The sequence below is a fragment of the Fukomys damarensis genome, unplaced genomic scaffold, assembly GCF_012274545.1.
Source record: "Fukomys damarensis isolate Sample0158 unplaced genomic scaffold, DMR_v1.0_HiC HiC_scaffold_7, whole genome shotgun sequence".
NCBI lineage: Eukaryota > Metazoa > Chordata > Mammalia > Rodentia > Bathyergidae > Fukomys > Fukomys damarensis.
In genome coordinates, this window is record NW_022900919.1 from 33,784,281 (window position 1) to 33,806,779 (window position 22,499).

The following is a 22,499-nucleotide window of genomic DNA, read 5'->3' on the forward strand; positions in this document are numbered from 1 at the left end:
GCCTGAGGGCTGAGGGAGCTGGGATATTTATCCTCCAGCTTCTATTAGTCATTGATTGGAGGCTGCTCCTGGGGGTGTCCATTCTCTGGCATTTCTGATCTTCTGCATATTAGGGAAAAATAGACTCCAAATGGCCAGAGAAAGTCTTTAGACAATGGTCACAAGGGCTGGCTGTTGGAAATGAGGCTGTGTACGTGAAAGTGGTCAACACCAAGAACAGAAGTGGACATGGCTCCCACAGGATCTACCAGTCATCATTGTGTCTCCTATACACCTAACCTTCTTCTTCTCCATATGATTATACTCAATGTTCAGTTTATTTTCATTTGAAGACTTGTCAGTGTTTTATTCAAGTATTTTTGACATTGTGTGTTAAGGACCTCTGCAGACCAATATGTATCTTCTCATATTTTGGTAATATTTTGCCAAAAGAGAGGTGGGACTAGAAATAAAACAGATTCCAACAGTAATAACAGCACATATTCATAAAGCACTTTCTGTGGTGCCCAGCATTGTTCTGAGATTTGCATGTACTAACTTATTTACTTCTCTTAGTAGCCCTTTCAAGTAGGCACTTCTATTATTCCCTGTGTCCAGATGAGGAAACCAAGGCAGAGAAAAATTAAACTGCTTACTCAAGGTCAAAGACTTACCTACCAAAATGGAGTGAGCATTCAAGCACAGAACGTGTGAATGAGAAGCCTTGCTGAATCATGATGATTCAAGTTACAGGGGCAGCCTGCCAAAGAGTCTTGGGATCAGATACATGGTGTTAAAAGGCAGAAGATTCTGGTTCTACCACTTGCCAGCAGTGTGGGCGATTATCTGATCTTTTCAAACCATAGCTCTTTATATGTGAATTTCAAATCCTGCTGTGCAGATTAACAATATTTAAACAGAGCAAACTGATAGTAGGCCTTCATGTTTAGTTGCAATTATTACTGGTTTCTCTGACTTGCCATACTGTCTTGGAGAAAAGGCTTCCACATGTGGCTCTTGTTTTGGGAAATAGCAAAGGGGCTGCTTTTATTTCTAAGAAATATAGTTTTGCAATATCAGTTTTGAAACTGAGACTAGCTACTGTATGTTTAGTTAAATGCCACTAGACTACTAGGCTTTGCTTTATCATGTGAAGTTTCCAAAACAATTGCAACTTATAAGAAAGAATCTTGAACTGGGTATCAAGAAATTGAGGATGTCATATTTGTGAGTTTGAGGCTGGTTACTTATCCTTCCTGAGACTCGTTTCCTCAGGAAAGAGACAAGGAATGGACTAAAATTGTAAGGATTTTCTAAACTAAGATTTCCCCTCTACCTGGATTATGCAAAAACAAAAAGAAAAATAAGTGTTGATCCTTTTTGGAATTGTAGGCATTAAACAGGGAAGTTTCTTTAGTTGATAGCTTTCTGGCAAGGACAGTATTTATATGAATAGATGTTTATTTATGTAGTATGTCAGTATTAGAAATTAAACCTTTCAAAGTTTAGGTAGCAGTTTTAGAACATCCACAGTCAAGACAATCTCATGAAACCCTATTCAATAAGAAAAAAGCAAGAAAAAGGTAGTGTAAATAAACATTCATTGAATGATATTCCGATCTGTGCATTTCAAGGCATGTAAATTTTACCTCACATAAAATTTATAGTCAAATATAAAGTTTAGTTAATGATAAATATGCTGAAAGGTTTAGGGGTAAAATATATTGATTCTATAACTTTGAAATGTATGACATATGGATTGTTGAACAGATAAAGTAACAGAGGAGTAGACATGATAAAATGCAGAAAAATATTAATTATGGAATGCAAGTGGTGGTTATATGAGTATTTAATGCAGAATTCTTTTAATTTTCTGTAAGCTTGTAAACTTTCACCATAAAATCTTGGAGGAAAAAGCATTTTATATGGTACAAAAACCACACACTCTGGGACCAGCCTGCATAACTAACTAGAATGTATAGGTAAGTAACTTTGGTATAATTAAGTTTTCTCAACTAGAAAGTGATGACAGTAACATATTAACCTGGTAACATTAGTTGAGGGTCAAGCAATTTAGTATCTGTAAAATTCTCAGCATGCAGTCCAGTGTAAAAGTTTATTAAATAAAAATTTAAAAAATTGTCTTATGTGCGGATTCACTGGTGGAAATACAGATTGTATTGACTTTTCTTAAACATAGAATTCTTGAGAATGCAGAGGTTTATTAGTACCTGATGACAGGCTTGTTTGCCCTGAGGATTAGACATTTTCCCCTCTAATCCAGATATACTTCATCTTCTGCTAAGAAGTAGTAAGAATCATTGGAGTAAATAATATTCAATTTCTATTTTCATTTTCTCCAAAAAGTTTTAAAGCTGGCTGCCTGTCCCCATGCTTGAATTATATTATACCTAATATGTGGATATCAATGTAGAAGCATGAGCTACCTGATCACACAAATGATTTAGTGATTCAGTGATTTTTACAAAGACAGTAGTGGTTTGTAGCTATGTTTTCCAACAAAGGTTAGAAATCCTTGGAATTAATTAATAAGAGACTATATACTTTCAATGTTATAGATACCTGTGCATTATATCCATTACATCAGCAGGGCTTTTATAGTCCCTTAAAGAACAAATAGAAACAACAAACAAAACTGAATGCAAATTTCATTCAACTGATTAGTAAAAATAGGTAGTTTTTTTTCACTATACAGATATTATTGAACACTTACATTTACCATATATAAGGTCTGCTCTAGGTGTTGGGGATCCATAAGTAAACAAATGAGAAATCCCTGCCTGCATAGTACTCACCTCCATCTAGAGGTGGAGGCAGATAACAGATTGGAATTAATGTGTGTATATTTATATGGGTAGATATGTCGGGCTCTGTGTGCATGTGTGTAGATCATGCTAAACTCTAAGGAAAAGCATTAAATAAGGAAGATGCAATCTTATTTTATATTTTGTTTCTTGAAATTTTAGAAAGAATTGTGAGCCTGAATCCACAGAAGTGGTATCTGTGTCAAGACTTGAAGGAAGGGAAGAGCTAGCACCGTGGTACCCTGAAAAGGTGGAGGGAGGAGGAAGTGTAAATGTGGGAGAATTTGAGAAGCAGATCAAAGAACTGGGAGCTTAGGGGGAAGTAGCAGGAGATAAGTCAGAGACAACCACGCCCAGGGACCTTGTGGTTATTGTGAGAAGTTTATCTTTCTTTCTACGTGAGGTGGGCAACATGGAAAAGGCTTGGGAAGAAGAGTGACATCTCTTGATTTCATTTCAAGATCAATGACCTCTGTTCCAGACGTGCAAATAGTAATGGCGGGGGGGGCAAGGGTGGAGACACATTCCATAAATTTTGTCCATGATGCTCTTCCCATTGAGAGGTGGGGTAGTCCCTTCCCCCAGAACCGGTGCCTTGTTTATGCCTGCTTCAATCCTGTCCACACTTTCTACTTGTCCCATCCTTCAGCCATCACAATCCAGGTGTCAGACCTAGAAATGCAAAGATCTACTCGGAGGTGGACTCTCTTAGGCAACTTTCCCATATCTGCCAATTGAGTCATCGCATTTTAGGTCCAAGACATCACGGAACAGGGAAGTACCATCTCCATGTGCAGTTCTTGAATTTCTAACCAAAAGAATCCATGAATACAATTATGTTCTATGTCACTATGTGTGGGCCGGTTTACTATTCAGAAATAGATAACTATATAGAGAGAAGAGATGGGTCCCAGCAATACTCCAGGTGAGAGATGATATGTAGAGTAGAGAGGCTGCTGAGAGGATGGTAAGATGTGTCAGATTCGGATAGGCTGTGAAAGGAGGGCTTTGCTGACAGATAAAAGGTAAAATATATAGAATAAAAGAAAGAAGTCATGAATGATGCCAACGTTGTTGGTCTGAGCTACAAGAAGGATAGAATTGCCATTTAAAGCTATGGGAAAGATCGTAAGGACACCAAGTCTTGGGATGGTGGGAAGAGTGCTAGGGACACATTAAGTTTGAAATTTGATCATCCAAGTAGAAAGATCAAGTAGGCAGTCAGAAATGCCTTCAATGTATACATAAATTGGTTATTTAGTGATGAGACAAGATCAGCTCATCATGAGAGATATGCAGTTAGAAGAGAGAAGAAGTACAAGGACAGAGCCTTGGGCACTCCACTGCTTATAGATCAAAGAAAACGGGAGGAACCAAGAATAGAAACTGCAAAGAAAAACTATATTAATAGATAATAGCTGTAGTTTATTAAGTATCTACTATATATTTGAAACTTATTTAGGAATTTGACATATGTTATTTCATTTAATCTTCACCATAGCTGTGTGACGTTTGGATCAGAGACATGAAGCTATGCTCAGCGTGGTACAACTAGTGTGTGGCAGACCTAGGATTCTGACTTAGTTCTGTCTGATGCTCAAGCTAGTGATCTCTCATTCATCCTTAAGCTCTTCACAGTTCCCTTGGAAATCTAGAAGAGAAACTGAAGTGTGAAAAGCTACCACTTACATATCTTTCTGAGAAGTTCAATTTTACTCAAATTTTAAGAGAGGGTATGAAAGAAGTTTTATGGTAAAATAAATATAATTTTACTAGGGAGTAGAGGACAAAACTCTAATACAATTTTTTTGTATATGTGCTTCTAAAGTGAGCACTCTAATACAATTTTTAAGTCAACACCCAGGGCTTGTTCTTTAAATCATTTCAGTTTATGTGTGGTTTTTGTTTGGCAGATCAATTTGTGACTCTTTCATCCTGTCTTATCTTAAACAGGTGTTTTGCTGTTTCTTCTGGTTGGGCCATGGAGTTCAGATTTTGTCTAATTCATAAAGATATTGCAGAGCTGAAGGTCATAACCTGGGGATCTGAGGAAGTCAGAGAATATAAATTTTCTGTATGGAAAATTTTGTGACTATAGACATATTAATTTCTCTGCAGAAAATGTCTTTCAGTTTCTGAAAAGAACTCTTGACATCCAAAACCCTAACAACAGCATGGCAGAGAAAGAGCAGTCATATATAAATCATAGAAAGATGCTCAAAGTTTACACATAGCCTTGTTCCAGGACAAATTTTGAAGGCGCCATTAGACCAGATTTAGGGAACACTGGTGACTAGGCTTGAGCCAATGCACCATCTAATGAAACTTTTTCATGTTATTTCTTATAAAGCCTGAGAAATAGGATTTGGCCAATACTGTACATATGGCCAGGTCTACAGCACTTTCATAAGCACTCTGGGATCCAGTATTTGACAACAAGATGTGTCAAATAAATTTAGTATATGAAGTTGATTGTATGCATTCCTGCAATTTGCATATTATATATCCAAGTATTAATATAACAACTCAGAAAAGTGAAAATGGAGGAATATTATTTCTTTTTAAAACCACAAAATAAGTTTAAAGTAGAAAAGCCAAATTCTCTGAGCCATTTTTCCTAAATATATATGACAAAATACTACTCAAGTAAAAAAGACTAAGTGTATTTCAAAATAAATGTAGTTGATGTTTTGCAAATAATTAAGTTAATGTCACTCTATCTCTAATAGTGTTTCCAAAGAGAAAAGAAATTTTGGAAAATCTACAAATAGATAAAATTAATTCATGAATGTTAGATATTAAATATACTTAAACACCTTTTCTTTTAATTAATGAAACACTTGAAGATGCATACTCCTTTGAGCCTATTTCATTAAAAAGGTAATAAACCTTCCCTAGGCTGAATAATATATGCTTTGGGTTTGGCAGTATTCAAATGATTGTTACACTGGTGATATCTTATCTTTACATTTGTATTTATCTTACATTTATCCTCAGGTTAAGAATTTCAGCACACAGTCCTTAGGCCAAACAAAGCAAAACAAAATTTAACAAAAGTTTACAACATTGGGAAAGTTATCTTTGCCAAAAATTGAAAACAAGTGAATGGCCAAAATAATCTCTTCCTTCAAAATGTAAATGTAAGCACTGAAAATGGTTATGAAAGTGAAATTGCAAAGTATGTTTTCTAGGCATTTTAAAGAAATATGATATCTATGTGTTCAGTTTCTATTGCTGCTTAATAAACCATCACCAAACTTAAAACAACAATCATTTGTTTGCTCAGGAGAAAAAAGAAATCTGTAATTTGGGCCAACATCAGCTGAGAACTGCAGTAGCAGTTTGTGCACAGACCCACGGTCTGGGGATCCACTTGGAAAACATTTGACTAGCTCAGGCGGCAAGTTGATGCTGCCTCTCTGCTGGGAATTCAGTGTGAATATTAGTTTTCCCTCTACTTGGGGTTCTCCTTGGGCCCCTGAGGTTGCCTTCACGTACACCAAGTTCCAAGAGTGGCTGTTCTAAGAGGAATAGATTCAGAGTGCAAGGCTTCTTATAGATGATTCTTGGAAATCCCAGACTGTCACATTTTTGGGGAGGTCACATAAGTCATTAGATCAAGCTCAGATTTAAGAAAAGTAGAGTTAGTTAGAAGTTTGGAATACTCTGCAGCATAATGAGACCACATAGAGAGGATTCCTTTGCAAAGAAGGCACAAGGGGCTCTGGACAACAACCAGTGCCAAGACCCTACACTCTAAGTATCTCGGATACTTAATAGCATGGATTGGACATGGTTTGAGTTTGCTCCCCAATGGGTCATGTGTTGTAAACTTAGTTCCCAGGATGATGGAGTCAGGAGAAAGTGTGTAACTTTTAAGAGATGGGGCTAGTGGGAGGTCCTTAGATTGACTAAAGCCATTTCTTCAGAGGGTGTCCTGAGACATCAGTATCACTCCTACTTCCTGTCTGGTAATGTAATTTCTTTCTCATGCACTCCACCATTGAGGATCTGCCATTAACAGAACTGAATTTATACTGGTGTTACACCCTTGAACTTCCAGAACTGTGAATTAAGTAAATCTCTTTCATTTATAAAGTGAACTAGTGCAGATATTTCATTATAATAACAGAGAACTGGCTAATATACTAAGACAAGTTGATCTGCAACAAACCTCACAGAACAGAGAAAAACCACTTCTGCCAAGCCCTGTCCAAGTTCTTGGCCCATGAAATCCTAAGCAATCCATTAGTTATTGTTTTTAGCCATTGAATTTTGGGACAGTTGTTACACTGAAATAGGTAACTGTATCATCTATTATAGGACTTGCCATTAAATGATATGATTACTTTTTACTTGTCTGTTTTCATCCTTTAGACTCTGGACTCTTTATAAATGGAGGGGAAATGTTTCTATCTCCAGAGCTGATGGTTTACAATAAAAACTCATGAAAAAATGGAGATTTTTGAGGCTACTCTATTCCTCTTCATCATAGTGTATCCCCCACTCCCTGTGCCCCCACAGCTGCAAAAGATGGAATCCTTTCCTATTTGTTGTGGATAGGCCTGATATTTGTCTATGCCTCAAGCTAAAGTCTTTTAGCATTATCTTGCACTTTCTTATTAAAGCTTTTTCCTATTCAAAAATGGGGTCTCCTCAGAGAGCTCATAAAAAAGACGTTACACTGAAGACTGTTTAAAGGAAATGGGAATAATGAAAGAAAAGATATTATAGAATGATTGTTGCATGGATGTTAAGGTAGGATGAAAGGATTCTCCAAAACTCTTTTAGTTTCTGAATTTTCTTAATAATTGGTGAGAATATTAACCTTTGTTTCAGTCAGTGTGCTACCTAATTGAACCCCACAGATGGTGGTTTTTACAAAGGCTTATCAGGTAGATACCATTGTGGGCAACTAACCTGTAAGTTACAGAGAAATTTGTACCATAAGAGAAGGGTACGTTGCAGTTCTTAAGAGGATATAGCAAGGAGGGGACAGTAGGAAGCTTAGCTGAAATGATTTTAAAACTAGAAAGGATCTGAGTCCTTTTCCTTCATGCAGAGTGTACTGGTCAGTTCAGCCACAGTAATTTCCCTCTTATTTTCTCTCTCCCCTGAAGTCTCACTGAATTCAGTGTTCAACAGTCCTACAAGCTTGTGTGCTTCACATTCTTCGTAAGATTTTCTTCCTCCTTCCTGGAATGTTTTATGATTTTTCCTTTGCCTTCATACTAGCAATGCCTACTTTCATCTCTGGAGTTCCCTTCCCTTCTTTTCCTTATTAGGCTCACAGAAATAAACTCCTTATTTTCTTTGTCATTTCCAGTGCTTCAAGATTTAATCTGACTCCTTTGGGTTCTATAAATCTGTTACTGACCTCCTAAGCTGTGGATCCCCAGAAAACATGGAAAGGGAACTGACTTTAGATCAACATGAATTTCAGTCCAAAGCCAGCTATGCTCCCTGTGATTCTGCTGAAGTTCCTCAGTGACTTAGTTTCCTCGCTCTATAAGCGATATCATGCTGTGACCTCACCGGGCTGTTGTACAGGTACAGCAGTCTTCCATATAGCATGCTCGACCTTGTGGACAGCAGAACAGTGACAGATGCTATTTTTCTTCTCCTTATGAGTTCTATGTCTATTCTACTCATTTGTCCTGAAATCATATCTACTTTATGACATCTTTAATCCTTGTATTAGTGTTTACTTTTAATGTTTTTGTTTTAATTTTATTATAGATTTCCTCTCAATAACTAAATCATAAATATTTTATTTATTTTCATATGCACCAAGAATAACATATTCATAATATGAATTGGTGAATGAATTGATGAATAAATGAGAGAAAAAGCAACTAGCTAGTAAGACCTGCTGCTAGGTATTGTTACAACACTCAGTTTAAAAACTCCATAAACATTGAATTACAGCACCTCTAACTTCAGGATTTTTGTTTCCCAGGAAAAAAAACCAAGTAGGGAAAACATTACCTAAAATTTTTCTGCATCATTTAGGACCATTTTGATAGAAGGAAATGTGCACTGCATCCTATAAAAAATGACTGAAGGCACACAGAATCAAGAACAATGAAGATGTAGGGTTTGACTCCCAAAGTTCAGGCTATCTTAATAAAAGTTTGCTGCCAGGTCAGAAACAATTCATGTGACTTAAAAGCAATTATGTAAATAATAATTATAAATAAATTTTATGGGCCTAAGAAAGTCAATAGCAAATTATAGGAAATATGATGTTTATAGATTAAAGACTTAAGGGCTCTTCTGTCTTCCCTGGGCATTTGCATGAGAGAGCAGAATGACCCCTCCAGGACAATAGTGTTCTATGAGAAGTGAAAGGCAGAATAGCATCTTAGAAGTAAACAAGAAACAAACTTAATCAGTGATGAAAACCAGCTTTATTGCATCCTCATGCTACATGGGGTTTAGAGGAAGCAAACAAACAAAAAGACTACGCAATGTCATTAACCTCCAAAAAGCTTCAGAAAATAACTCAAGAAAAGTTTCCAGCAATGGACAGGTCTGGCCAAAGTCAGGGTACTCAAAGCCAGCCCCTCTTGGAACACAAAGAAGAGGATTCCCAAGCAATTATTATATTGTTTATTATGCTGGGAAACCCTTTGGCAGCAGAATCTTATAGGGTCCCCCAAAATATAAAAGAGATAATTATTTCTGTGGGGTTGTGACTAATCAGGACGAAAAGAGGTGAGAGGATCTTGGGAGAAAGGGGTAGACTTTAGACTGTGTGCCGTATGACATTAGGTGTGGCAGAAAACACCTAAAAGACTGCAGATGTCTGCATACTTTTATGGATTGCTATGGGCAACAGGCAAGGCTTGTGGGTAAGACCTAGTTTTTTAAAGGACCCATGAGGTAAACTAGGGGCTGAGGATTGTGTAAGGCAATTTCATTCACTCCACAGAGGGTGAAAATAGGCCCTTGTTTGTTCTATGACGCTCTGATCTCAGCAGGGTTTTTCTTTCTGGAAAATATTTTTAAAGTCATAATTGAGGCTCTCAGTGGAAGCCAATTTCAACTTAATAACACCTAAATATGTCTTAGCCATTAGGCTCTGGAAGGCCCCTCAGAAAGAGCTCTCAGAGAAGACAACAGAGCTTCTTAGACTCAGTTGCTCCTAGGGAAAGAAGCCTTGATGTTAGCTGCTTGTAGGGGCGCTTAGTAACCAGCCTTTAGGATGTTGGGTTCTGTCCTTACTGAGGAGTGGCTGCAACCTTGCACCTAAGAATCTAATCTTAAGCATAGGAGTGTGGTTACAGATCAAGATAAAGGGAAGAGAAAACAAACTTTTAAAATGTGTCATTTTAATGAAAACTCTCAGGGTCAGAATGATCCAGAAGATAAATAAATGAATGACCAGAGAGCTGTATGCATTTTATAGGTGCAGAGAGCTGGGACAGTGATTCCAGTCGAGGCTTTCTTAACAACGAATAGGGAGGGTGTGTGTTACATTTTGGGGACCACACCTTTTTACAAACAAGCCAGGCTCCAAAGTGCCTCTTGCCTCTCCGACAGGATTTACAACTTTAATTCTCTGAGCGAGGCAGTCCTATGAGTGCCTCAGTTTCAGAACAATCTGACTTTTCCCTGGCTGGATGTGGGACCCTCAAACAAGTCACTGCTGCAAGGTTGCAGGGGTTCCCTGTGTAGCTGCACATTTCCCCAAAGCCAGGCTACCTGGTGGGTTGCTCAGGTTTGCCCCAGGCAGGTGACTTCCTGCTGCTCAGAGTAGAGCAAAGGGCAGTGTGGAAATTAGAGAACTGGTTTCCTGTAAGACTCATACACAACCCAGCTCCTTCTTCCAATAATTTCTTGATTTCTTCCCCTTCTCAGCACATCTTCTAAAAAATTCTGTTACAGAGCAATAACAGAAAAAGAAAATGTAAAATGAGAAAAAAAACTCAAAGGTCTGTGTTAAAGATCCTGCTTGGGTTTCTGTACACAGTGTCACAGTGAGTCACATTTTCTGAAGTATTTTAGAAAGTAATGGATGTGATGTCAAATTTCAAAAACACCCAGCCTCCAATCAAGGTTTGGGCGATAACAATGCTCCATTGAACACTGAAAAGAACTCGCTTTTGAACTGGTGAGGCATTTCATGTGGAACATGGAAAAAAACAAACGCCACCTACATCACATCGCCTCAGAAAAATTAACTTTCACTTCCTTTTTCTTTTCAAAGCACTAAAAAAGCAGTCAAGTCTCTGATGGAGTGAAACTTAGCTGATAAGTTTGTGTTTGAGCCTTCACAATCCTGCTCCCAACTGGTTGAGAAAGAAAACGAAAGTCTAGAAGGTAAGTCTGTTTTATAAAATCAAAGGCTGTGTGTGTCTGTGTGTATATCCTCTCTTATACAGAGAAGACTTTCGCTTCTTTCCCCACACTTAAACATTTCTGATAGCCAAGCATATCAGCGTATTAGCTGAAGGGAGGATCCAAAACACATAAAACACTTCATCAAAAGAACTTTAAGTAGGGACTGTTTCCAGTCCCTACTTAGGGACACATTTAGGGCAGTCACAGAGCAAGCAGAGGGAGATTGCGTCTTACCTGTCTTTCTTTCACTACTCCGTTACTCGTGCACTTTTCATCTTGAGTGTTGCTCTCTTTCTCGTGGCTGTAGAGAGTCCCATTGCTCACAGTGTCAGCTCTAGGATTAGCCATGTGAGGGAAGTGATAGAGCCCAACAGGTGTCCCTTCCACAAGGTGTCCCTGAGTCTTGCTTTATGTAGGTGAAGTGATGGGATAAATCCCTTTGGGGCTGAGCTCTTACAGGAATCCTACCAGTCAGGCTTTTCCAGAAGAAGAGCAACAGTGTAAACAAATGATTACCTTTATGCTTCTCAACCCTTCTCAGAGTGTGGATTCCATGGCAACAAACCTGCTTCCAAAACTACAAAGAAAGTTGGCCATGCTAGCTAGCCTTGAAGACTGAGGAAACCTGAGGTCAGAGAAACACAGTGACACACTGTAAGGAGGAGGGCGGGGAGGTGGAGAATCTTTTAAAGACACACACACACACACACACACACACACACACACACACACACACCACTCCCAGAATCTTCTCAGTACTGCACAGCTGGTTCCACATCGGCCTCTCTCTCCCTTCTCTTTCAAATAATTATAGTTTCTGGTTGTTAATCCAATCTAAAAGTCAACATTTTTCTTTGCTGTAAAACAACATTCAGGAGTGACTGCCAGGGAATAGATTTGCAGGAGAATGGAAAGTTACTGTTTAATAAGTACAGTTTAATTTCATGAAATTTGGGTGGAAAAAAAAATTACGATGAGGGATCCTTTAACAGAAATATAAATGTACTGAATGCCACTGAACTGTACTTGTTATATCTAATCCAGTGATAAAAATCCTGCCACAAGAAATTGTCCAAGTTATGATCCCTTTTATTCAACCAGCAGCCAAGCTCATGTTCCCAGTTCCCTTGACCCCAAGTGAACATTTACAGCATGCTTATAAAGGCAAAAACCACACACAGGAGGCTATAGTGAAAGATAGTGACTTTATCTATTGCAAGTTCAGGGGTACAGAAGCAGATAGCCAAGTTAGATCAACACTCATCTGGCAGGGAATACCTGTCTTTATGGTTAACAACACAGGATATGGTATGTTTTAGTTAATTTTAACCTAATTCTAAGCAAACAACCGGGGATTAGGGGGCAGAGGTCGGGAGTGTGTCACCATGGAGGCAGCCTGGCTGAATCTCCTTATTTCATTCCCCACTTTCTTCGGAGATCAAGTCAAACCGTTGACTATTTCTCAATCTCTAGGGGGCTATAAGAAGATCTTAATACCATTAGCTTTACAGAGGAAATCCGATCTTGTACAAACCTAACTGAACAGTTGATTATGCTTGGAGTTTATCATGAACTCAAGCAGGGAAAGAATGAAGGGGCCTGTGGTTGAAGAAAGCAAAACTGTGTGCCGGGGGACCAACTAAACAATTTTTTGAACCATCCTTGAGCTTTTTCTTGTTGTCTTTCTTTAGTTTTTACATTTTTTTTTTCTAACTGAAGACTCTCCTGAATCACACTGGTCTCACTGGCGTGGAAGCAACAGGTCTCTCCCAGGGCTACACATTAACCACCTGGGACCATAACAAGAAGCTCAAGTCCTCTCCTATTTTGCAATGACACTTCTACCGAGGAGTCTATCTGTTTAGCCTATCGATTGAACGTTGTAGGAGAGCATGGTCTGCATCAGCTTGATGGATGGCTTCAGACAGTTCTAATTCACCCCTGACTAAGGCAGCTGTTTCTATGCTTTGGACCCAGCGATACTGAGTCCGAGTAACACGGGGACTAAAACCCGAGGAGCTCTCTGTTCCTGGTAATGTTTTTCAGGGGGAAAGATGGAGCTCATCCTTTCACTCCTCTTTGAATATAGACCTGAGAGAACAACAACTAATATGCAGAGGAGAGGTGTCTCACACTGGAACTGGTCCACACTTACACATCGGTGAGCCTCATTGTACAGGCAAACCAGGTTTCCTCAGGTGTGCGGTAGTAGGCTCCTGCTGAAGAATTGTTAATTTTGATGGTCTGGTTGCAAAGAGGTTGGTATGGTGACTCTCTTAGATCAAGATGAGCCATATATGTACAAGTAGCAGAGCCCTCAATGTCCCCCGAGTTATGGAAGTGCAGCCAGCTCCCCAGACCCATAAAATAAGGGGATTGGGAGCATACATACATCCAACAGTCTGAAGCTTCCTGTGGGTGAGTAGCACTAAACAAGGCATGCATGCATGGCATTCAGCATCCCTATCAGGCTTGTGCTGGGAAGATGCTATGAGTGAAGTTGCCTGGGGATGTAAAGTTCAGGGGGCATGGGGGCAAGTCTAAAAGTGGAGTTGGGTCTTGGGGCCTCATTGCACATTTGAGTCTTTTCCTGGAATTTAGGAATCCTTGCCAGTGGCCCTATGGGTGATTTATGCCTCGGCTCTATAGTTTGTTTCTGGTAAAAAGAGTTTCATGATGGGGCCCATGCTGGTCTATTTGTATTCTCCAGGTATGACCCAGGCTCCATGCAAAGTCCTCAGGTAGGGGAATTTCTATGGATAAGGGATTATAGTGCTCTATTTGACAGGGACTAGGGAATGAGGTTCTCCAGACCTGGATGTGGTGGTCCTGTTGCTTTCCTTTCCATGTAAATATGGTTTTACAGCTCTACTCAGAGCAGTAGTATTCTTCTGTCCTCAAGCAGTGGCTTTCCTTTGCTTTTGCTGGACAGATAGAGTAGTCAGTGGCCTGCAAGACCTTCTTAGCCCCCAATGCTCCACACCCAAGACAGACTCTTAGTCTTCCTCCTTTACCTAAAGGCAGGGTATCTGAGGGGACAGACAATGCGGTAACCATCAGAGCACTGAGGTCTACCTGAAAGGTGAGATTCTGGGGTTGCCTCCAGGTTCGGTTTGCTGTGACAGTCCCATCCTTGGTAGGAGGAATCTAGACCCACATTCTGAACCTTGATATTGATCCCAAGTGCAGCAGGGGCAAATCAAGCACAGGAAGAGAAAAATCATTTTTATCTCTTTAGTCTTATCTTAAATGGTTTAGGACCTGGCTCTATTGCCCATGATTCTGGCAAAACCTTTATATGGGTGTGATAAATCCAGGCGGGGATCCCAGTCACCTTGTGAAATAGTCCTTTTCATTGTGGTTTAAATCCTTTCTTTGTGTGTGTGAAGCTCTTTATCAGTACCGAGTCTCTAAACTGGAATGTGTGGGCTGGCTTTGAGCTAGGGAGTGGTGGGACCTCACGCACCTTGCAATGAATTTTTACCTGGACTTGCTGAAGAGCCTGTAGGTACTTTAGCAGGGATTTATTAGTTAATTTTGCCAGGGTAGGATCCTTAATCTGGGGAAACAAGGGGGGAAGCCTGCCAAGCATAATTTCAAAAGGAGTTTATCCTGCTTTGTAGGGAGTACAATGTGCCTGAAGGATGGCTAAGGGAAGGAGGTTGAACCAGTTTTTATCAGACTCCAAGATCAATTTGGATAAAGCGGTTTGGAGAATCCGGTTCATCTTCTCCACCTGACTTGAACTTTGGGGTCTATAAGCACAATGGAGGTTTCAATTTATTCCTAAGGCCCTGCTCACTGCTTGGGTTACTGGTGACTTAAAGGCATGTCCATTGTCTGATTCTGTGTTGATCAGAAGCCCATACCTCGTGACAATCTCCTGTAACAGCTTCTTGGCTATCACCTGTATGGTTTCCCTCTTTGTTTCCTATGTTTTCAACCATCCTGAGAATGTGTCTATCATCACTAATAAGTACCTGTGTCCTGCTGCAGGAGGCTTCAATTCAGTGAAGTCTATGTCCCAATTCTCTCCTGGGCTTAGCTTAACCTACTAAACCTGATTCTCATTGCCCTCTTCCTACCTTGCTTGGGGTTCACCTGAACACACTCTGGACATCTCTTTTTTCACTGAGCACACCTAGTCACGGAGGCCAGGGATGAAAAATTGGGAAGACAAAAGATCAGTCAACTTTGTTCCTCCTAGGTGGGTGGTGCAGTGGAGCTGTCAAATTGATTCTCTTCCCAAGGGGGACAGCATAATGATCTTTACACCCTTTCCTTTCCACCATCCTTCTGGGTTGAGGAGAGACTCACTTTCTTTTGCTTGAGTCTCTTTTTCTGAGGTGTAAATGGGGTTCTCTGGCCACACTGGTGGAGGATAGGATAGTACAGTTAGAGCTCTGATAACTTCCACAGAGACCTGGGCAGCTTGTCGGGTTGCTTGGTCAGCTAGGTGGTTTCCTGTCACCTCAGGAGAGTCATCTTTTTGGTGTCCTCTGCAGTGCATCACTGCTACTTCTAGGGGAAACTGGGAAGCCTCAAGCAAAGCTAGGATATTTTTCTTTCTTTGTGATTTCCTTCCCAGCCAGTGTCAAAAGTCCCTGTTCCCTGTATACATTGCATGAATGTGAATGGTAACAAAAGCATATCTACTATCTTTATAGACAATGATCTTTTTTTCCCTTTCCAACCTCAGGGCCTGTGTGAGGGCTATAAATTTTACCTTCTGGACAGATGTACCTACACAAAGAGCTTGCGTCCACATGACTTCGTTCTGGGTGGCGGCCACTGCCCCAGCCCTCTGGATCTTCTGATCAATAAAACTACCTCTATCTGAAAATAATGTCACCTCAGCCTCTTCCAGAGGATTGTCTCTGACATCAGACCTACAAGCTTGAGTGAGATCTAGGAGGTCCTGGCAATCATGGATTATTTCTTCTGGATTGTCATCTGGCAGCAAGGTAGCTAGCTGGGTTGATAGCCTGGGTGGGGCAGAAGGCAAGTGTGGGCTGATCTAGGAGGAGGCTCTGGTATTGAGTGATGTGTGAGTTTGATGTCTAGCAGCCAGTGGCCCCTTGGAGCAATGCTTCTACAGGGTGAGGGGTCATTATTTTTAACTCCTGGCCCAACATCACCTTACTGGCCTCCCTCACTATGATGGCAGTCGTGGCTACTGCCCTTAAACGGGAGGGCCATTCAGAAGCCACAGGGTCTGGCCTTTTTGACAGATAAGCCACCGGCCTCCTCCATGTGCCCAGATTTTGAGTCAGAACTCCCTTCTCTGTGCCTCAAGCCTCATGTACAAATAGTCTGAAAGTTTGGTCACATTGGGCAAGGCTTTTTATGTCTCAGTGATTATACTGTTAAAATGAGACAAAACAGTTTTGGTTGATGAGGGTAGTAGGAAATAATATTGTGGTTTGGGTCTGTTATGATGTAGGTATCATGAGGAAGATAAGTAACTGTGGCGTCCCAGTCCTAAAACACCTCTGGTTTGGTTTACTCATTAACTCTTGTTCTCTCAATGCACAAATCATCAGAGGTCTGTTTCTTGATACTATCCAATGTCACTATGATGACATGGTTTGTCCTTTCCAAGCCCACCTTTGTGGTTTTCCAGTGTCGGGGCTCAAGAAACGATACCCCAAAGGAATGGCTTTCAGAGTAAAGTTCCTCTCTTATCATCTCCTGTCCCTCTGACTCCTACTTTCATTTCTTCTCCACTCCTTTAAAGAAGGCCATAGATCCTAAAAACCCCCCTTTTCCAAAGCAAGATAGAAAGTCTGAAAATATATTCTAATCTTCCCCAGATTTTTTGGAAGATAATCATAAGGAAATTCTCAGACTTAACCTTGTCTGAAGTAGATCATGAGACTCCCATTTTAAGAGGGGTCCTATCCCTTACCTGGAAGAGAGTCCTGCTACACCATGAACAATCTAAACATATAGGTCTCACTGGTTTCTCTGTGCAATAGAAAATTTTAGTATAAAAATGTATCATTTGCCCTGACTCTTTGGGTCTTCAATTGGAAGGGTCTTGTGTTATATAAAAGTACAATAACATATATTTATTATGATGTTCTTTTGTTAATGTGTCTTTTCATATACAGTTATTGGCCAGCCACAACCCTTTATGATTAACAGGGAGGCATTGCTCCCTTTTCTGCCCCTACACCTAATCAACAATTTTTGACATCAGATAATTAGAAAAGTAACCCATTTATTGGAGTATTAGACATAGGCAAATAAGCAAATGAATAAACAACAACAAAAGAGAAATAATGCCTTTTGCCAGAGCCTCATTCCCTGGTTCTAAGCTCTTTTGTTTAATTTTCTTCTCCTAAAAAATGAGGTGGCTTCTAGAAGAGATTATCAGAATGCTTTCAGAGCCATGATTTTCATATGAGGGTCCCAATTTTTTCCCACTCCAAAGAGTGATGGAGGAATAAGGTAAGGTCTTGGGCCATATGAGAAAATAGACTTAATAGCTCAGAATAATTTTTGCCTCTCCCCAAATCTCTGTCATCAGAGCGGAATAAACTTTTCACTGGTCTCTTTGTCTTATGGCTGTTACATAAGCATTGGGAGCTAAATTCTTTTTGGCTTATTTCTTTATAAACTTAGGCATATTGAGAGGAAAAACTGATTTCTGTTGGTTTCACTCCCTCATGTTGCTTGGAAAGATAAGTTGAAGACATTGTATTATTTTAACGGAGCTCTATTATTCTGTACACAGATATTATAAATATTATTTTTGGAACTGGGATTGAATCACCAAACTATGTATCCAACTCCCAAAACTATTTTTGTTTCTTCTCTTCCGCCTTTACTTTTTCATTCTCCTCTCCTTTCATCCTTCACATTTCTTCTTTTTCTTTTCCTCTAACCTCTCCTCCTCTTTCTCTTTATCATTTTTAGTTTCTTTTATAAAGGGACAAAAGCATCTGTAAAGAGATGACCTCAAAATAAAGTTGAAATCTGATTCACTGTTTTTCATTAATCCTAGGTGCCGTGGTAGGTAACCACACAGATACTTTGAGGCAATATCAACTACATGCTCCCATTCTTGGACATTTTCTATTTTACTTGCCATATTGGAATGCATGCTTCATGCGCACAACATCAACTTAACCTACCAACCATTTGGTATTAAATACTGCTGGTATATTTAATTAGGGGTGTTTTTTTTAAAAAATCATATTATCTACAGGAAAAGTAAATGTGGGTTTCTATTTAAGTGTGGTAGCTTTAAGTTTAAGGATTGAAATAATACAGAAACACTAAATATTGAGCAAATTTGGTCTCTGAATTACTAAATGAATTTCACATTAGACAGTAAACTCAACAAATGTTTGATTAACTACTCTGCATTAAGTGATTGGCTAAGTTCTTGGGTACAAGCATGAATAAAACATACAGTTTCTACCCTCTTGGAACTAAAAGTTAGTAGCACTTGCATACATTTTTGTGAACTATCTTGTTACTGAACTATCCACTAGTGGCTGCAGTAATATCTCTGTTCATGAACACTTCTGTCCGAGAAAAATTCATTTTGTGAACAGAGGCACTTGGCAAAAGTTTACTTTCATTCATGAACTCCACGCTGGGAACAAACATGATGGTGACCATCTTCCCTGCCTGAACATGAACATGGCCATCTTCCCTGCTCTAACCTCACATTTACTTTTCCTGTAGTTAATATGAATTTTTTAAAAAACACCCCTGATTAACATGTGGTCATGGATTCCTCTACTTGAGATTGTGGTTGTAGACGTATTTGTGAACAATTGCTGTGAAGCATATTTGCATGCTTTTAAGCATATACAATACAGTATTATTCAATCCAGCATGGCTTCAAAGAAAGCACAGAGCAAGCATGGTGGTAAAAAAAAAAAAAGTGCAGATTGGTAGTGAAGGTGACAAAAATATGCAGAGTGGTAAAAAAGGTAATAAGAATGTGTAGAGCAGCAGTGAAGATAACAAGAAAGTGCAGAACAGAAAGGTAAGAAGTTTTTGAAGAGAATAACCATTGAATTGAAGAAGGAAATTATAGAAAAGTGTGAGTGTGGTATTTGTGTGACTGATCTGCCTTTGGAGTACAAGATAGCAAAGTCAAAAATTTTGACTATTTTGAAGAACAAGGATGCCATGAAAGGAGCTGATGTGGCAAAAGGAGTAATGATTTTAACCAAGCAGAGGACACAAGTGCTGGAAGAGGTGGAAAACGTTTATTAGCGTGGTTGAATGAGAAACATTTGGCAGATGACAGCATTAGTGAAGCTATGATCTATGAAAAAGCAGGATATTGCACAGTGATTTATTGCTAAAACAACAAAACAAAACAAAACAAACAAAACCCTCTACAAGTGGAGCAAATGACCAATTTAAAGCTGGTAGAGAGTGGTTTGATAAATTCTACAAGAGAAGTGGAATCCTCAGTGTGATAAGGCACAGTGAGGCTTCCAGTTCTGACAAGGCTGCTGCAGAAGCCTACAGGAAAGAACTTGTGGAATTCATGAAGGCAGAAAGATAGTTGCTCAACAAATGTTCAAATGCAATGAAACCAATGAAACAAAGCTCTTCTAGAAGAAGAAGCTGAACAGAACCTATATCACACAGGAGGAAAAGGCATTCCAGGGGCACAAATCCATGGACAGGTTGACTCTTTTGCAATTGCTAATGTGAAGATTAAGCCACCACTGGTGTACCATTGCCAGATCTCTTGTGCATTCTAGGAATCAATTGTTAACAAGGCCAGATGCCTATCTTGTGGAGGGCCTATATGAAAGCTTGGGTTACAAGGCAGTTGTTCATGGAATAGCTGAATAACGTTCACACCCTGATAACCGAATGCCTGAAAGATGCCTTCTTCTGAATGGACAGTTCACTAGCACACCCTCCAGCCTTGGTGGGTAGATGGGATGGATGCTGAGTATAACTTTATAAAGGTCAAGTTCCTCCCCCCAATAAATACCTCTTCTGCAGCCCATAGAGTAAATAATCTGCAACTTCAAGAAGCTGTATACAAAGGCATTCTTCACCATGTGTTTTAATGTCACCAAAGAGATGTCTTTGACTGAAAAAGGTCTGGAAGCAGCCTCCACTGCATCAACCTCATTGACAGAGTCTGGGAAGATGTCATGTACTGGACCTTACATTCAGCCTAGAGAAAACCGAGTGGACAGAATGTTACTGAATGTTATGATGTAAAGGTAGTGGAGGAGATTGCGTCCACAGGCAAGGGTATAGGTCTGGACATCAATAGTGAAAACATAAAGGAGCTTCTTGAGAGCCATAACGAAGAACTTACTGAATGAACTCCAGAGCGAACAGCAGGAGGTACTTGTTGAGGAGCATTCCACTGAGGTAGAAGAAGATAGGAAGGAGGTTAGCAGTGATGTGATACATTCCACTATGGAAAAATGAAATGAGTGCCAGGATTTCTTTTGAGAAGCACTACCCCAACTTAACTGTAACAAACAAAGTGTATTGAATGCGATGAATGGTAACATGGTCTCTCATTTCCAGAGTGTTGTGTAGCACAAGAAAAAAATAAATGACATTAGATTATTTTTTGTCAAAATTGACCCAGCAGCTAAGAAACAAAGAGAGAAAAGCCCTGAAGGGGATCTCTCCCAGGTCTTCATGGTGGTGGACTCCACCCCCCCAAAATAAAACAAAACAAAAATCCTTTCCCCACCCACTTTCCTATCTTCCATGCCAGAAGTTGCCTCCAGCAAGTGTTCTTGTGTTCTCTTTGTACTGCACTGTACTTTTATGCATACTTTTGCAATTAAAAATATGATTTGGAATGGATTAACCTTATTTACATTGAACCTTATGGGGAAATTTGCTTTGGTTTGTGACCAATTTGATTTGCCATCATAATTGCAGAATGAATTAAGTTTGCTAACTGAACTGTAATTCCAAAGATAAGTTATTCATGGTCTCATGTTCTCTGAGGTGACTTGTACACAAGGCTGATTCTTAGCTCTTCTCTTGATGGAATAGAAGCAAAGAGAGATTACAGAGGTGATATAGATAAGAAAGAGAGGTTCCTTGGCTCATTAGGTAGTTAGTCTTGGTATGATCTGGAGATAGAAAGTTAGCAGAAACGGGAGGAAATGAGAAAAGTGAATGTTTGAAATTTTGCAATGTATAAAAATCACTGGTGATCAGTGATTTAAACTTTACCTATGTAACAAAGGGTGGTCCTGATGTGAAAGGTGAAGTTCCAACAGGTTAAGTGACTTTTCCAACATCACCAGAATGATATGTAGAAGTAGGTCATGAACTCAAGACTGTCTATGACTAGTGTGACTTCCCTTTTCCTTACACTGTGATACCCTCCTTCAGGTGTTGACTGAAGAACCATCAACCACCAATAAATGAAACAACAGATTCTGTTATGACTGGAGACATTCATTCAACTGAGCAAGCAGTGAAGAAAGGCTGTATTTTGCCCTCTTGGCCTTTTAAAATCTTGCAGTCTATTAAGTAGTCCCAACAAACTAATGAAGTCTGCACACAGTCTGCATGGAAGAACTATGATTTCCTGAGCAATCTGATCTGGAACAATTCTCAGAATAGAGATAATTCAGTTTCAAAGATGTATTTTTTATTCTATCAACAACAGGTTATAAACACAATAACGTAAGAAGGCTACCTATATATGACCAAAGAGTAAATCTAAATTAATAAAAAGGTTATTGATATAAATAAGGATCAAAATGTATAATAATGTGAAATAAGGAGTAAAAGTCCAAAGGGAAAGGGAGAAGGGGAAATGGGAGGCGTAGGGGAAAGGAAAGAAGGGAAAAGAAAGAAAAAATGGAAACAAAGTCTTTGTAAATAAGGAGGGGTGGAGGGATGGAAGAGAGGGCAGGGGAATGGGAAAAAATAAGAACCAAGATATATCATGTAAAGGTACAAGTTCCCGATAATAGATGTCATCTTATTGTACACCTAAAATGTGCCAATGAAATTAATGAATAAAAAAGTCATTGAAATTCAGAAAACTCAGAAAATGGCCACAACAATTTGTCTGCTATGAAGTAGAAGTGATAACCTTTAGTCAATATCAAGTTAAGTTTAGTTTCACACTTGGTTTTGTGTACTTTTTGATTTGGAAAGTCATTCTTACTACATATTTATCATCACATATGAGGTAAAATTGAAAAATACTGTGTACTTTTAAATAAAAAATATCCTAGCAAAAGACAGTGCCATCAGTGCTCCTCAAAATACTTCCTTTCACTTTGACATGCTTATCCCATCATTCTTGTGACTTTCTGAAGCGGTTCTGGAAGTCCTGTTTCATAATTGTTGGTTTTTGGTTTTGCTTTT

General features: G+C 39.3%; 1 protein-coding gene and 1 long non-coding RNA gene across 3 annotated transcripts in view; one reads left to right on the forward strand and one right to left on the reverse strand.

Moving 5' to 3' along the window:
- Positions 1-11,788, reverse strand: part of Sptlc3 (serine palmitoyltransferase long chain base subunit 3) — a 150,676-nt gene extending 138,888 nt beyond the window's left edge. Inside the window, exon 1 of the mRNA XM_010634095.3 lies at positions 11,385-11,788. Coding sequence (XP_010632397.1) covers positions 11,385-11,498 — 114 coding nt within the window. The 5' untranslated portion in view covers positions 11,499-11,788. The remainder of the gene's footprint in view (positions 1-11,384) is intronic.
- Positions 10,951-21,810, forward strand: LOC117285221. Of its 2 annotated transcripts, none has more exons than XR_004516210.1 (3): positions 10,951-11,129; positions 15,850-16,114; positions 21,510-21,810. It is a non-coding gene; the product is annotated as an uncharacterized LOC117285221 (long non-coding RNA). The 2 variants fall into 2 exon arrangements; XR_004516211.1 differs by lacking the exon at positions 21,510-21,810 and adding an exon at positions 18,160-18,265.
- The last annotated feature ends 689 nt before the right edge of the window (positions 21,811-22,499 follow it).